Source organism: Carcharhinus amblyrhynchos, chromosome 4, assembly GCF_965287045.1.
Source record: "Carcharhinus amblyrhynchos chromosome 4, sCarAmb.v2.hapA, whole genome shotgun sequence".
Taxonomy (NCBI): domain Eukaryota; kingdom Metazoa; phylum Chordata; class Chondrichthyes; order Carcharhiniformes; family Carcharhinidae; genus Carcharhinus; species Carcharhinus amblyrhynchos.
This window is the reverse complement of record NC_137327.1, coordinates 138176306-138193081: the sequence shown is the minus strand read 5'-3', so window position 1 is coordinate 138193081 and position 16776 is coordinate 138176306. Positions and strand designations below refer to the sequence as shown.

Genomic DNA, 16776 nt, shown 5'->3' with positions numbered 1-16776 from the left:
AGGTCTAGAGGTAACAAAGGCACGGGTGAGGGTTACACAACAGATGAGCTAAGGCAGGGAAAGTGTCAGGCAATGCTGTGGAGGTGGAAATAGATGGTCTTAGTAATGAGATATCTGTGGTTGATATCTCAGCTTGGTGTCATATATAAGTCAAAGGCTGCGAACAGTCTGGTTTCTCCTCAGGCAGTTGCCAAGGAGAGTGTTGAGGAGCATAGTTTGTGATGGGGAATAAAGCAATGGTCTTGTATCCTCTGTATTCAATTTGAAGACATTTCTGTTCCTGTAGTACTGGATGTTGGACAATTTATCGACAGTGGAAGAGTTGGGAGAAGTAGTGTTGAGGTAGAGCTGTTTTTGTGATAATTGGCATTGTTTCAGATGATGTGACCAAGGGGCAGCATGTTGGTGAGAATTAGGAAGGGTCCAAGTGTAATTCCCAGGCAATATCAGAGGTAACTGCAGAAACAAGAAGAGGAAACAAGAAGAGAAACCATTGCAGGTGATTTCCTAGCTCTGATTAAATAGTTAAAAATGGGACAAGGCACCTTGCAGGACCATTCAGCCGTGTGATGTGAAACAGTCAGCGGCAGATGTTGGTGTGGTTAAGATTTTTTTTAAAGTTTATTTGTTAGTGTCACAAGTAGACTTGCATTAGACAGAGACTTCCGTCAGGTCAAGAGGATGAAGAGGAATAGTTTAGTTTTGTCAATCATGTGGATGGTCATTTATGACTTTGAGAGTTGTACCCTCCCCACTCATTGTAATTAAACATGGTCAGTAAATGCCACCCGTCTCTCAAGAAGTTATTTTAAGAGACTTAGTTCCTCAGTAGTCTTTCTGCCTTCAGAAATTTTACTGTGATTATCTTAATATCTGTGCCTCAATAAGCAAGTCCATTTATCTGCAAGCTTTCTCATCTGCCTTGACTCTGTAGACATTGATACATTCCTGAGAACCTCTAGTTTTAATTTCTGAAAGATGGTGTCAGCCTTCCAAAGGAAAACAGTGCTGTTATTGTGGAAAATGCTTTCACAGAAATAAAGAGCTAGTGAGTCACTGAATCCAGAACAGTCCAGAAATTTGATAACTTGCTGGCAGAAATCTGATCAGAATCCCCTGGGATATAACTTGGGGATTCCATTTCAAAACCTCTGATCTAGATATCGTAATTTGTTCACGTCTCTTTGATATCCTCAACACACAGTACTTTGGGGAATTGGGAACAGTTCCAAAATCAGCTCCAGTTAGCAGTGTAGTCATTGTACTTATCTTGAACTGGGCAAAGTTGCCGGTTCCTGTTTCTTTTTTTTCCCAGCACCAGCTACCGCACCGTATCTGGTTCAAGCCCCAGAATGTATCCTGCCGTGGATTATGAATCTGCTGCTTTAGATACTGGTGAAGGAGCTGACTATAAATTTTATTCATTTGCAGCTGGAGATGGAAATCGAGAGGGTTTCGGAAGCTTACGAGAACTTGGTGAAGTCATCTTCCAAGAAGGAGACCTTGGAAAAAGCCATGAGAAACAAGTTAGAAGGTGAAATCCGCAGACTTCATGACTTCAATCGAGATCTAAGGGGTAAAACATGCCTTAATGCTTCAATAGAAATAGATTTTAGTTTTGTAGTTAGTGATTTTTCTCAAGCAGAAAATATATCTAAAAGATTACATGATATTCATTCCTGACATTCAATTATTACATTAAAAAATCCACTTTATTTAATCTCTCCAATGCTCCTTCCTCAGGAAGTAACAGAAATACAATTGCACCCAATGTTGTTGTGTGAATCAGTCATTGGAATTTTGTAGGAATGGCCCAGTTTTCCTTTTATACTTTTGGCCTTTATCTTCACGTGAGAAAGTTCCTTGGTCTGTCCCATGATAACACTGTGGAGAGAGTGGAAGTGTGGAGAGAGATGTTGGTGAGGTAGAGCTGGGTGTACCGATTGTCGGTGTACAAGTACAAATTAATGCTGTGCTATCGGATAATGCACTCGAGGCAATCTAGGGATGAAAAATTGGAGGATGCCAAAGGGAGAACATCAGAGATAATTGTGGAAATGGGAAAAGGAGCCATTGCCTGTCAAACTGTGGAAGTAGAACAAAAAGACACAGAATCGAACTAGTGAACAACACGCTTAGTATATACGTCAGGAAATTAGTCTGCACAAACTGCTCAGCAAATGTAATGGACTTGCAGGGTGGCGAGCGGAGACCTAAACTGTGGAATTATTTAAAAAACAGAATTCAATGTTATTTAATCTTTATTGATTGAAAATGAAGATAGGTCAAATGGTCTCACTTATCTTTCTGCCTTTGCTCTTTTTGTTTCTGTCCTTGCTTGTGTCGTCCTTCTCCCTCCCTTCCTCCTCCCTCCCTTCCTCCTCTCTCCCTCCCTCCAGCCCCTCCCTCCCTCCAGCCCCTCCCTCCCTCCCTCCCTCCCCCCGGCCCTCCCTCCCTCCTCCCCACTCCCCCCGGCCCTCCCTCCCTCCTCACCACTCCCCCCGGCCCTCCCTCCCTCCTCACCACTCCCCCCGGCGCCCTCCCCCCCCCTCCTCACCACACCCCCCGGCCCTCCCTCCCCCCGGCCCTCCCTCCCTCCTCACCACTCCCCCCGGCACCCCCCCACTCCCCCCCCCCCCCACTCCCCCCGGCCCTCCCTCCCCCCGGCCCTCCCTCCCTCCTCACCACTCCCCCCGGCACCCCCCCACTCCCCCCCCCCCCTCCTCCCCCCCGGCCCTCCCTCCCTCCTCACCACTCCCCCCGGCCCTCCCTCCCTCCTCACCACTCCCCCCGGCACCCCCCCACTCCCCCCCCCCCCCTCCTCCCCCCGGCCCTCCCCCCCCTCCTCACCACTCCATGTTCTTCTGAGCTTCATTCCTCTTGATGTAGCTTCTTTTGCTTTCAACAATAACAGATCGCATTTATTCACGTTTCACTACTTTAGAGTTCGAAATGCCTCACAAAATGTGAAAATTGATGCTGGTAGAATTCACGTTATCAATGGATTAATCAAAGTGCTGGATTGGGGGAAGAATTTTGAAGGTTTATTTTAAAGTTTGTTTATTTAGTAGTCACAAGTGGGTTCACATTAACATTGTAATGAAGTTACGATGAAAATCCCTTAGTCACTACACTCCGGCGCCTGTTCGGGTACATCGAGGGGTAATTTAGCACGGCCAGTGCACCCTAGCCAGCATGTCTTTCAGATTATGGGAGAAAACCGGAGCCCCCAGAGGAAACCCACGCAGGGAGAACACGTAGATTCCGCACAAACAGTGACCCAAGCCGGAATCGAACCCGGGTCCCTGGCGCTGTGAGGCAACAGTGCGAACCACTATGCCCTCTCACTGTGCCACCATTGCTGAGGAAGGTCGTAATGTTCAGGGGTTTATTCCAGATTGTAGGACTCAGAAGACAAGCACCTATCGGTGAAAGGAGGCCCCAAAGAAGCCCAGATCAAAGTGGTGCGGGACACACCCCGGCACTTTGGGTGGAGGAGTTTGCTGAAAAGTCAGGGAGTCCGAGACGTGACAGTATGAAGTGAATTGTCAGAAATGTCATCCGATATCTCTCCAGCAACCATCTCACAGCCTTACTTTTCTGAAATGTTTTTTGCAAAAGAAAAATGTGTAAAGCTATGGGGAGAAAGCACTGTTCATGAACCAAATTGCTTATTTGGAGAGATGGTGCAGACATGATGTGCTGAATGGCCTCTTGCACTGTAACAATTCTGAGATTAAAAATAATCTCACTTATAAATGCTGATTCTCATGCCAGCGTTTCCCCCTGGCTCTCCCCCTTCCCGTTTCTGTTGCTTCCTTCCACTACTATTTTAATGTTTTACATGAATTAAGACTTCATTGAATGTTAGCTGTTTGGAAAGGAACACTTCCTTGACCTTCTTGGTGTTATACTTTGAAGTTACTGTTTTGTTTATGTCTTGCACACACTGTGATGCGTCACTGGATGGACAGGAAAGAATTTTGAGTAATATTTACAAAGCACCATAAAGATAATATATACAAAAGATTTGAGATAAAATATTTTGGAAAACAACGTAACATACATACCACAAAGTAGGTGGGGAAGGGAAGTGTGAGGGCGTACACAGGACCTAAAACTAGATTTTCAGATGAGCTCATAGGACTGGTATTCAGTAACTTAGACAAGCAAAAACGTGTAATGAATCTCCCTAAGTGAATATAAATTTCAGTAAACCTGCATTAGTAATATTGCAAAAGAGCATAATATTCTTGCATAAGTGTTATTTGCTACACTGTGATGTGACACTCGAATGAATACTCATTTGGAGGGACTGTAAAGGATCTTAATTGTACATTTATATGTAAACATAAGAAAAACATAAGAAAACATAAGAAATAAGAGCAGGAGTAGGCCAGCTAGCCCTTTGAGCCTGCCCCGCCATTCGATAAGATCATGGCTGATCTGAAGTGGATCAGTTCCACTTTCCCGCTTTCTCCCCATAACCCTTAATTCCCCTTGTCTATCAGAAACCTATCTACCCGTGTCTTAAATATATTTAGCAAGGCAGCCTCCACCACTTCAAGTGGCAGAGAATTCCAGAGATTCACCACCCTTTGAGTGAAGAAGTTCTTCCTCAACTCCGTTCTAAACTGCCCCCCCCACCAATCTTGAGGCAGTGCCCTCTAGTCCTGCTGTCCTTTCTGAGCGGGAAGAATCTCTCTACCTCTACCCTATCCACCCCCTTCATTATCTTATACGTCTCTATAAGATTCCCCCCTCATCCTTCTAAATTCCAACGAGTACAAGCCCAGTCTATTCAGCCTCTCTTCATAGTTCAACCCCCTCATCTCCGGTATCAGCCTAGTGAATCTCCTCTGCACTCCCTCCAAGGTCAAAATATCCTTGCACAAATGCGGCGACCAAAACTGCACACAGTACTCCAGTTGTGGCCTCACCAGTGCCCTGTACAGTTGCAGCAAGACCTCCCTACTTTTATATTCAATCCCCCTCGCTATGAAGGCCAGCATCCCATTTGCCTATGTACAGCAACTATTTAAAAATTGAAACCACTTGACAATTTATAGGGCTGAAACACCATTTTGGTTTAAGATTTTTAAGGACCAGGAACTTGACATTTTCAAGTTGATCCTTCTGATACATTGGATTATGCTGCAGCCCCATATGAGTTACACATTGGTGTTTATTACCATTGATACCATCAGAACCTTTGTTAGATTCCAGCTTGGAACTCACCTCCAGGTGCCCATTAATATGCAACTTGAAACTTTCCTTTCAATTTTTGCTTGCTGTACTTCAGTTGTAATTGGATTGGACCAGGCTGGCTGGCATCTGAATTGACAGCCATTGAGTTGTCTGCAATCGAAGGGCGGTTCTAAAAGTGTATTTATACTGGAAACCAACTTTGGAAGTGGTTCTGCACCTGTGGAGGTGGCTTCCATTGCAACACAACCTGCCTGTTTATACTGCACAGAGCCATCTCCAGTGGTGAATTCATGTTCACACAACTGCAATTCAAGCTTGTACATAATCAGTTGTTTTTCTATCAAGTGATAGGAAATGTGACACACAAAGCAGTTATTCAATCCAACTGCTGTTTACGCTCACCTGAGCCTCTGTCTAACTTTTCTCATCTAAATCTACCGATCATAACTATCTATTTCCTTCTCCCTCAAATGCTTGTCCAGCTTCCCTTTAACTGCATCAATACTATTTTCTCCAGCTGCTCCTTGTACTCTTTTGTTGGTGACTATCTTATATTGATGGCCTCCAGTTTTGCTGTTCCCCATTAGAAGGACCATTCTTTCTATAACCACTCTACCAAAACTTTGCATTGTTTTAAAGGTCTTTATTAGGCTACCTCTCAGTCTTCCTGTTCTCAAAAAAGAAACCCAGACAGTCATTCCTTTTCTGATACTATCTTTGTAAATCTCTGCACACACTCCATTGCCTCAATCACCATGGTATAAAAGACAACCAGAACAGCAAATAATACTTTTAAATATGGCTTAACCAAGGTTCAATACAGGTTTAGCATTATTTCCCAACTCTTCAATTCTATCCCTGTAAAAAAAAAACCTAAGTGTTGGTTTGCTTTTTTAAAGCCTTGCTAACCAGTGGCAGAACTTAATAACTGATATATTGGTGCTGTGTGATCCCTTTGTTCCTCTATCGCACATGGATTTGTACCTTCCAATTAATAAATGATCTCCTTTTTCTTCTTACCAAAATGTACTCTTGTTTATCTGTGTTCAACTTCATTTACCAATTATTTGTCTGTTCTGGAAGTTTATTAATCATAGAACCCCTACCGCGCAGAAGATCATTTGGGCCATTGAGCCTGCACCAACAACAATCCAACCCTATCCCCGTGACCCCATGTATTTACCCTACAAATCCTGCTGACACTAAGGGGCAATTTAGCATGGCCAATCAGCCTATCGTGTCTAATGTCCTCCTGTAACTTGTTGCAGTCCTTCTCGGTATTGACACTCCTCCCCAAAATTTGCTGTCATCTGCAAATTTAGAACTTGTATTTCTGATTCCAAAGTTCATTTTGTAAATTGTGCACTGCAGTGGTTCCACACTGAACCTTCTGGAGCCTCTCTTCTCATCTGTCACAATTTCCCTTTCCTACCACTCCCTGCTTTCTGTCCTGATGCCAGCTAGCAACCCTTCCTGCCTCGTGTCCCGAACTTCACATTCTCTGACCTTACTGATTAGTCTGATGTGGACCACCTTATCAAAGGCCTTTTGAAAATCCAGATTAATAACATCCAGAGCATCAGCCTTGTTTGCTCTCTTTGTTACCCAAAACATTCAATAAGGTTGGATTTTCCCTTTTGAAGTCCATGATGTTTATGAATAATTATATCTTTTGTTTTTAGGGTTTTTTGTTGTCATTCTCCCTTCACATAAGGGCTCTATTATTTCTCTTACCACTGATGCACTGATTTATAATTCCCTGGACATCTTCTGCCCCCACTCTTAACTGTTGGAATTAGATTAGTTATCGCTATCCTCTGACACTACAACTTTTCTCACGAATTATTAAATACAAGCCTCTGCTATCTGTTCGTTTTATCCTTTTAAAATCTATATCTGCAATCCAGCCAAACCAGGGGTTTTCTCTTTTTGGGTTTGTTTTTCAGAATGTAGTTTTTATTTATCCCAAATGCACTTGGCTCATCGTTCAGTGCCATGTTTACTGGATTGGCCATCCTGGTCCATACTGAAACAAAATAATGATTTAGTATCTCTGCTTTCTGTCTATTGTTACTTGTAGTACATTACTGTGCTGTTGTACGATGGTCCTATTCTCTTTATTTTAATGATGTATGCCTATAGAATATTTTGCTACTTTGCTTTATGTTCATTGATGATATTATTTCATGGTTTCTCTTTGGCTTCCTAATTGTTTGTAATCTCCTGATTTTATCATTCACTTCTCCGCTGTCTATATGTTTAACGTGTTCCTCTTTCCTAACCCTCGATTGTTCCCTTGTATCTTCATTTGTCTGTGGGTTTAGTTTGCTCTTATAGCAGGACATATTTTCCCTGTTGAACACTGTTTGAAATGTTTCTCATTATTATTTGCCAAGACTGTTGCCCGTTTCAGGTTTCCAAGTTCAAATATCAGCCCCTCAAAATCAGCTTTTCTTTAATCCGTTAACTTGGTTTTCTTCATACTTATGTCTATCTTTAAAATCATTTTAAAACAATTAAATTCTGGTCGCTCTTGGCAAGATATTTCCCTCCTTTTATTTTTCTTCTCACTTTCCATTGCTAGATCCAATAGTCAAACTTCCCTCCTTGGGCTTTTTACAAAGGAGCCCTGTACACACTGTCACAACACCATTCCCTTATCCTCTTAACCATTGGACAGGAAGGTGAGGTAATCAGGCGAGTAACAAATCTTCCATGATTATTATTTGGTGTTTTTTTTTACTCAACTCCCTAATTTGTCTCCACATTTCCTCCTCCACTTCCCTTCCACTATTAGGTGTGATTGATCCTTTCTGATCTTTTATCTCTATTCATGTGGATTCTCTTTTGACTTGCTGATAGCTGTGAGATTGTTTTTCTACTGCTGAAATCATTATCCCAAATAAATCCAGCTGCTCCATCCCCATCTCCATCTTCTGCATCCATCCTTTCTAATATCCAGTTATATCCTGTCCTATTTTTCCTGTAGCTATGGCTCAGAAGGTAGGAAACACGAATGCTGGAGTACAGTGAGACATGTGCAGTGACACCAGTGGCAAAGCAGCTACTTGAACAAGCCTGCTTACAACAAGCATAAACCAGGCTTGTCACGGGAAATTGAGAAGCCATAGGTTGCAGCTACTGATGGGTTGGTGGTTCTCTCCAACTGAAAGCAAGCTAAATCTTGTTGTTTTACACTGACAGAGTTATAGACACCAAGCCATGCATTCAAGATGGCACCAGAACATGGCAACTTCTTGCAAGCTGTGCCCAGCATACTGTCTAATTCTCGCTCTGTGCTTCTAAAGCTCTAACTCTTATGAACTATCTAACAATGCGTATTAAGTTGATCTTTCTCTACACCCTAGCTATAACTGTAACACTGTATTCTGCACTCTCTCCTTTCCTTCTCTATGTATGGAATGCTTTTTCTGTATCGTGTGCAAGAAAGATTACTTTTCACTGTGTACTAATTTATGTGACAATAATAAATCAAAGATCATAAAACGATAAAATCCTGTTGAGGTTCCGTGTGGTAGGAAGTACCTTTTTGCTTGCCAGTGGGTATCTATATCATTGCCTCTAGAGCTGCTTTTTCAGAACCATTTCAGAAAATAGTTTTGCAATATACATGTGCTACAAAATTACATTTTCAGAATTCTATCAATTTCTTCTTAACATTCACGTCCTGTCGAGGCTTTGTTGTTTAATTTTCTGGTGTTTTGTGGATTGTAGATCGACTGGAAACTGCTAACAAACAGCTTGCTGTGAAAGAATGTGAAGGCTCAGAAGACAACCGAAAAACTATCGCTCAGCTCATTGGGCAGAGTAAGTGGACTTTTCTTGTTGGACTTCAGGAAAACGGTCATTTAATTCAATAACCAAGGCTACAGCTCAAGCCTGGGAACTAATCCACAACAATTTAGCATCTGAAAGGATTCTATTCTGACTTTGTCTTTGGCCTTTGAAGTTGTAAGTTGAATGTTGCCATTGCAAAGCTGAGGACATACAGTAAAGACTTTTGTGGCCATTACTCTGATTACCTTTGAACTCATTTAAAGGGATGTCAGTTCCCGAAACAAGATGCTACAGAAACCTTTCCTTAGCCATTGCTAGTTGCCAGGTTGTGCAGAATGAAATGCAGCACAACAGTTGCTGTGTGTATCCCCCTGCATCTACCTCTGCTTTCATTGACATTTTGTATTTTACTTTTGTGGAAAATATTTAGATACGTTGTCCCTTTTACTTGTATTTTTATCTTTTTTATCTGATGGTCCTCATGCCTGGAGTTGTGAGGATGGGTGTCAGTCTTTTCTCTGGACTGCTGCCATTATCTGATTATTGCGAACCACCACAAAGATTTTAAGACTGCCCATGTCCGTCTTTTCCATTTGCTCTACCCTGTTCTCTGAGGGACAATACACCCTGCAGTATGGCTCAGATTGAAATTGCATTTGTCCTGGTTCTGTTTTGCTGTGCATCGTTGCGTTCCTGGTTATTTATTGTACCGTTGACAGTTGATGTTGCAGCTTTATTTCACGTTCCTCTATCGTACTAAAGTGGCGACAGAGAAATGACAAATGTATTGTCTGCTGACCATGACTCACAGCCCAATCTCCGAACGAGTGCCATAGTTTCTGCTTCATAAAAACACAAAGCAGTATTTTGGAATTTTGATTACTATTGTTGCTCTGAAGCTAATGCTTTCCATTTTGTTGATCGTCACTTGAATTTTAGTAAAACTAAATAGTGTGCAAAATTTTCCATGCCGTATGCTCCTGAACTGTGATCGGTACCTACAGTCGCAGCTACAAATCCTATTCTTTCACTTGGATGGTGTCGGGACGTTCTGAGCTGTCGAAATCCTGCCGCCAGTAGTGAGAATGGTTTGAGGTTATCAATTCGATTAACATTTTGTGATGAACTCTTTATATGATGACACATGTTTGGCACAATGCAAAGTTGCATTGGGACAAGTTTACTCTTCTTGTAGGTAAAATGTATTTGTATTTTAAATAAGTCTTGTGACAACAGTTATCAATTCTTCAAATGAATCCTTGATAACCCACTCTAGCATTCATCCCTGCTGCTACCAACAGTGTTGTCATTTTCAAATGTGTAGTTTTTATTTTAAGAATCACAATCAAATCTTTAGTAAATCTGGCAACACTGGATTGCGCTGAAGGATGTCTGTTTCATTGTTTAAATGAATATATGTTTTTCAATTACAGTTCTCTGGTATCCATTTCTGTTAATTCAATCCATTCAACCTCTTTAATCACTCACTTGCCTCCTAAAAAAAACACATTTTTGGGGAAAAAAAACTTAAAACTGATTGCTTAATAACTGCATTATTCTAGTAATGTTCTATCAGCCTGGGGCTTCTCTGTGTTAAATGTGTAAGTCTCTGAATCATAGATTTCAAGTGTTTCTCCAAATTTCCACGTATTATTACAGTCAGAACTTCAAGGCATTCCCACACTGACATGGCTGGCAAGTTTAATCTTTGAATCCCCAAATGCTCCGCACTTATTTCCAAGAGCAATGGCTCTGGAATGTGTGGTGAGCTTTGATGTGCAGCAGGCACCCTGTCTCTTTGCTAAAAATGGTGTCCCAAGCTTTGTTTTATACAAGGGAAGCTATTCAAGTGCGCAGTTTAATATAATGTCGACAGCCAAGCAGAGAGGCAGTAATTGTCGGAATAATTGAAGGCCAAAGAAAGTTTCAGCGTGTTTTCCCCCTTTTTGGAGAAAGTTAATGTGATTTTTGTTAAGTTTTTGAGAAGGAAACGATAAAAGGAAAAAAATGCCATTTGTGGCAGTGAAATACAAGTAAAAATTGCAGTTCATGGTGCAAGCTGTATGGAATCTTTTATTCTGAATTAGATATCATTACCCTATTGATTGTTTGAATAAGTGATGGCTTGATGATATTCTATCACAATCATGGAAGTGTCTAGCTAGGTCTTACCTTGAATTCTTGGCCATTGAGATTGAGAGCAGGTCCTGATAGATGAAGAGTGAAGCAGAGTAATGGATTTGGTGATTATGTCTTCATGGCTTCAATTTCCTCTTGGCTGACGATCTTGGAAAGTACCCTGTGCATACCAAGCAGCTAATCAGTGAGTTTCCCACAGGATTTCCAACAAAGGCCCTTTCTTGAACCATGTTCAAAGTCTAGCTTTTGCACCAATTTTCTTTTTACATAAAGATCATAATTTTGAAACAGTTAAATAATTGTTATTCAAAGAAAACAAAACGGCGGACTTACATATCCATCACCCACTTTGTTTCTTTTTTTGGGTGGTCAGTTTTGTTAGTGTGAAGACCATGGCTGAGTTGTTTAATTGAGAGAATCAGCCCCATTTCATTTGGCTTTTGATTGCTGCAGTGTTGATTTCTTTTTCAAGATGTATTAAATTTATTAGATTTGATAATGTATCCAACAGTGATACTGTCACTGCCAATCTGTTAACTTTCTTTAGGCTGCATAAGTCAGACATAGTAATTTAATCAGCGTCTTTTGCAGGTTTCTCCTATGCTGAAACTCCTTAACTGCTTGTGAGGGGTCAGCTTACCTCCCAGGAACATTTGTTCCCATGTTGAACTTGACCAAGTTTGTCAATTCAGTTGAATCACAACTGGCAGTTGAGACTAGACTCTGCATCTGTAGAATGGGAACTGAACAATAGTTGCTCCAGCTGTTGAGTTACGCCCAATAAAACTTCAAGGTTAAAACAGCACAACTGTCCTTGAAATTATTGCACAGCATTACTTTTGTGTTTGATAAGTAATTGATGTAGGCAGAAATCAAATAGTCTGAATGTTTAATCATGACGTAGTTGTTTGCTATACTTTAGTGACCAGTATGTATTAAGGCTTTTTAAATTGCCCCCAATACATCAACTGATGAACAGTACCGTACCAAACTTTGAACTTGAGTACAGCCTTGGATTCAGTCTTGCAGTTCTTCCAAATCCATAATACTTTATCCACGCTGACTTGTGAATTATTCTATATCACAGTTCATCTCATAAACAGAAATAGTAACTTGGTTAATCTACATTAAGTTTTGTTTTGCCACCTAGCGTGTCTCTCTCTTTCTTGGAGTGTGTACAGTCCCACTAACTTCAGTAACCCTCCTGTAGCTTATCCGATTGGCCACTCTTGTGTGAGATCATTAATGTCAGCTGGCTATTCACATGGGAAGAAGTCTCACAACACCAGGTTAAAAAGTCCACCAGGTTTATTTAGTAGCACATGCCACAAGCTTTCGGAGCACTGCCCCTTCGTCAGGTGCGTGGAAGTTGTGTTCAAACACAACTTGGGGCAGTGCCGCGAAAGCTTGTGGCTGGTGTTGTGAGACTTTTTACTGTGGTTACCGCAGTCCAATGTCGGAATCTCCACATCATGTTCACGTGGGTGCAGCAATGCAGCTGAGTCATGGATAGCAATCAGGAGCAGAACCCTAGGATTTTTTTAAGTTTCATATGGCTTAAAAAACAAAGAACAGTACAGCGCAGGAACAGACCCTTCAGCCCTCCAAGCCTGCATCGATTGTGTTTACCCATCTAGACCAATCGCTTTTATCCCTCTATTCCCCGTTTGTTCATATGTCTATCAGGATAAATCTTAAATGTGGCTAACATAACCGCCTCAACGCCTCACTTAGCAGTACATTCCATGCCCTCATCATGGTCTGTAAAAAAAAAACTTCCCCCGCACATCTCCACTGAACCTTCCCCCCTTTATCTTGAACTTGATCAACCTTGTAATTGTCATTTCTGCCCTGGGAGAAAAGTTTCCAATTGTTCACCTTAGCTATATCTCTCATAATTTTATAAACTTCTATCAGGTCGCACCTCAGCCTCTGTCTTTCCAGGGAGAACAATCCCAGTTTATTCAATCTCTCCTCATAGCTAACACATCCTGGTAAACCTTTTCTACAATATATCCAAAGCCTCCACGTCCTCTGGTGGTGCGGTGACCAGAGTTCGACACAGCATTCCAAATGTGGCCTAACCAACATTTTATACTAGTCTTGGCATTTTCTGTTTCATTCTCTTTAGACCAAGGACATTGAGGAAAAACTGCAACCAACAACTTCAGACAGATTGAGTCTAGTTATCCCATTACAGAATGGGGTGCTGTGGAAATCCTGGGCTTGTTCCACAGTGTAACGTTAGTGTTGCCTGAGCTGTCATCTTATAATACCTATTGGCTTTAGAATTCCCAGTAGGCAAGTGAGATGGCTTCATGAATATGCAGTCAAAACAGTTTAATTTTATTACTGTGAACATCATGATTACCTAAGTATTTCCATTAGGTTATAGTTGTTGTAGGTGCAAAAATGGATCCAAAATTGTCATAACCCACAAAACCTTTTATAAGTATGTGTATTCCCACTTCCTAATGAAACAGTGACTTCAAAATTAATTATTGTACGTGCACAGCATGAATGCCATTAATGACCGTTCAAAAGCTGTTGGGTGTGTCCATAACAACAGCACCTAAAAACCAGCTAGACAAGTGAAATGTTTACTGGAATTTCGAAAGATTGAATAATGAATCAATGAGGTAGATCTCCCAGGTTTGCATTTGGGCAATGCAGCATACTGCTAGTAATGCATATAAAAGAATTGCAATAATGTTAATGACCCCCAGTCAATGACATTCCACGGAGTTAATTGGACACTGGAGAGATGTTTGGTTGCTGACAGTGCAGTAGGACAGAATTATAAAAGGCTTTTAAAGAAAGGAAGAGAGTGAGCAAGATGAAATCATTTTGAGATGAATTTTAACAAAAGTGAATGATAAATGAAGGATTGATTTCCTACCAAGGACAGCATCATTACTGTCAAAGGAATGGAAAGTGGGGACTGAGGCATACTGGAGATGATTACCTCAATGGGGGCTTTGACACTGGATGGATTTGGTGTTCAATCATATCAGTGCTTCTGAAACCATTTGATCTATGCATGTCTCTGTGGATCTCCTGTTCTTACACATTACATATTTGTGCATTGCACATTTATTACAGGATGACTTAATACTAGAGAGCTGGGCAAACTTGTGTTTAGATGGTGGAATCACTGCTTATTTATATAGTGCTTGAAATATATGCAGTCATGTGAATCACATCAAAGGCAGTACATTATAGATCATCATAACTTGATGCATTTTTTAGAAGAAACGTTCTCCTCATCTCTGTCTGGCTCTTTTAAGTTACCTTAAATCCAACTCTGGTTGTTAACTTTCCTGGTATTGCAAATACCTTTTTCTTATTTACCCATGAAAACCTTTCATAATTTTGAACCATTTATTAAATCTCCCTTTAATTTTCTCTGTTCTAAGGAAATAAATCCCAGTCTTTAAATAATAAATAATCTTCAGTCTTCCCAAAGATGTGTGGGTTAGGCTAATTAGCCATGCTAAATTGACTCATAGTGTCATGGGGATTAGCAGGGTAAATACACTGGGTTACGGAGATTGGACCTTGGTAGGATTGTTGTTGATGCAGGCTCGATGGGCCAAATAGCCTCCTTCTGCACTATAGGGATTCTATGATTCTGTGATAACTGAAGTCCATAATCCCTGGTTATTATTGCAGTAATTATTTTACGTGTCCTCCTCGTATGAGCTGGAGTTTGGTCAGTATTCTGTCTGAAATACATTGATGGAACTGGACAGTTCATACGGTATAATGTGCTTCCGTGTTTTTATTCGCGAACCAGTTTTTTAAAGTTTTCTTCAGCAGTTAATGTTTATTTACCTCTTACTGTGTCCCTGTCAACTCTCTAGATAAAGAAAATATGAGAGAAAAGGAGAAGTTGGAAATGGAGCTATCTGCCCTCCGCTCCACCAATGAGGATCAGAGAAGACACATTGAGATCCGAGATCAGGCCTTGAACAACACGCAGGGAAAAGTGGTCAAACTGGAGGAAGAGGTAGGGAGAGGGATAGGATGATATAATCTGCCATAGTTAATGGGACATTAACATGTGAAAAGAACAAACTACTGCAAATAAATAAAGTTTATATTTATTTTTATTAATTATTTTATATTTCACTTCAGTAGTTGCATTTGGGGGTTAATATGTATCAATATGTTTGCTGATATATCATTGAGCTACTCAGATCATGGAGATCGCTGATTTGATCTCAATCCAATGTCCTTAGCATCCCTACCGTAAGGTCTTAATGTCAAGAAGGGTTTTCACTTCTTAACATTATCCAATCATCTTACTAGAAAACGTGAGAGTGATGGTGAGGACAAGGTCTGGTTTAGCTGCAATAGTTACTTTGCCTGGCAACAGGCACTTATAGCTACAAAGGCAGAATGGCTAAGAGAGCGATAATGGGGCTGTTCACACTAGAATGTTTTATCCATCTGACTTAATGCTATAAGGAGTGGCGAAAATCTAGAGACATTTCAGAGTTGAGGAGTTCCCTATCTATTTTTGAACTGGACAGTTCAATTTCTGAATTGACTCTCCTGGTAACTTTTAAAAATGAGAACTGGGCAATAAGCTTTTAAATGATCCCTGCGTGGAAGTGTATGTGTGTCTATTTCACATTCACACATACAGAAACTGCTGTTTTGTGCGCACAAGATCACATCTGGCCTTCCACGTATGCACATTTTCTTCTTGCATAGGGAATGTCCTTCCCCTGCTGGTTGTGTTCCGGGAGAAAGGTGGGGCACAATTGTTGATAGTTTATCCTCAGCAGTTGTTGCTGCTTTGTGGGCACTGGTAGAGGGTGAGGAGCAGTCCAACTGTACATGGGGCTTTCTGGAGGATCGGGGTGGGGAGCAGGGAGGGGAAAGGAAATGGCAGAGTAATTATCCTGTTTCTCTTGCTTAACATTCACATTATAGGTTTTTCCCTTCCCCACTCATATCTGTGCTTTTAATTTCATGCCTTTTAGTAATTGAATCATTGCCTCTGGTACTTTATGCCTTTGGAAAATGCATTATAATAAAAACACCTATTTTCTCGCTTACCCTGCAGCTTGACTACTTGGTAGTTTTTGATGCAGTCTCTCAGTTCTCTAAGCCTTGAGGAAGTATCGCCCTTCCTGAATATAATTTAATGCATTTGGTTTGGCTCTTCACTGTCAACGTGGAGTTACTGTCCTGATTGCATCTCTTAACTATAAATCATGGGCTTACCAGGACAAGAAAATCAGCATTGTTTAAAACTGGGTCCCTAAATTGTAGCAATTAAAGAGCAAATCCTGTTGCTGTCTCAGTAGCAAAACCTTTAGTGTATTAAGAATGCAGTTGCACTAAGTAACATTTGTATGGTGTGTTATATTGTTAACATGTCCAGATCACTATAAAAATCCAAACTGGGGAACCTTTTTGAAGCAAAATAGATTAATGACAGATCAGTGGCCAAAAATCTATTTTACTTTTTCGCTGAGGTATTTGCTAAATATTTTTCAGCTCTCTATTCTATTGTAATTATTCATGGTACTCATAATAAAGTGAGCCTTGAATTCATAAATACCTTATTGTGCCTCATAGACCTGCTCCATAAAGCTCGGAATGCATTGAGTTATATTT

General features: G+C 40.9%; 1 protein-coding gene across 2 annotated transcripts in view; it reads left to right on the top strand.

Moving 5' to 3' along the window:
• Positions 1 to 16776, top strand: part of amot (angiomotin) — a 117114-nt gene that overhangs the window by 81486 nt on the left and 18852 nt on the right. For both annotated transcript variants that reach the window (XM_080187954.1, XM_080187955.1), the window contains exons 5-7: positions 1432 to 1576; positions 8944 to 9036; positions 15009 to 15154. In XM_080187954.1, coding sequence (XP_080044080.1) covers positions 1432 to 1576; positions 8944 to 9036; positions 15009 to 15154 — 384 coding nt within the window. The remainder of the gene's footprint in view (positions 1 to 1431; positions 1577 to 8943; positions 9037 to 15008; positions 15155 to 16776) is intronic.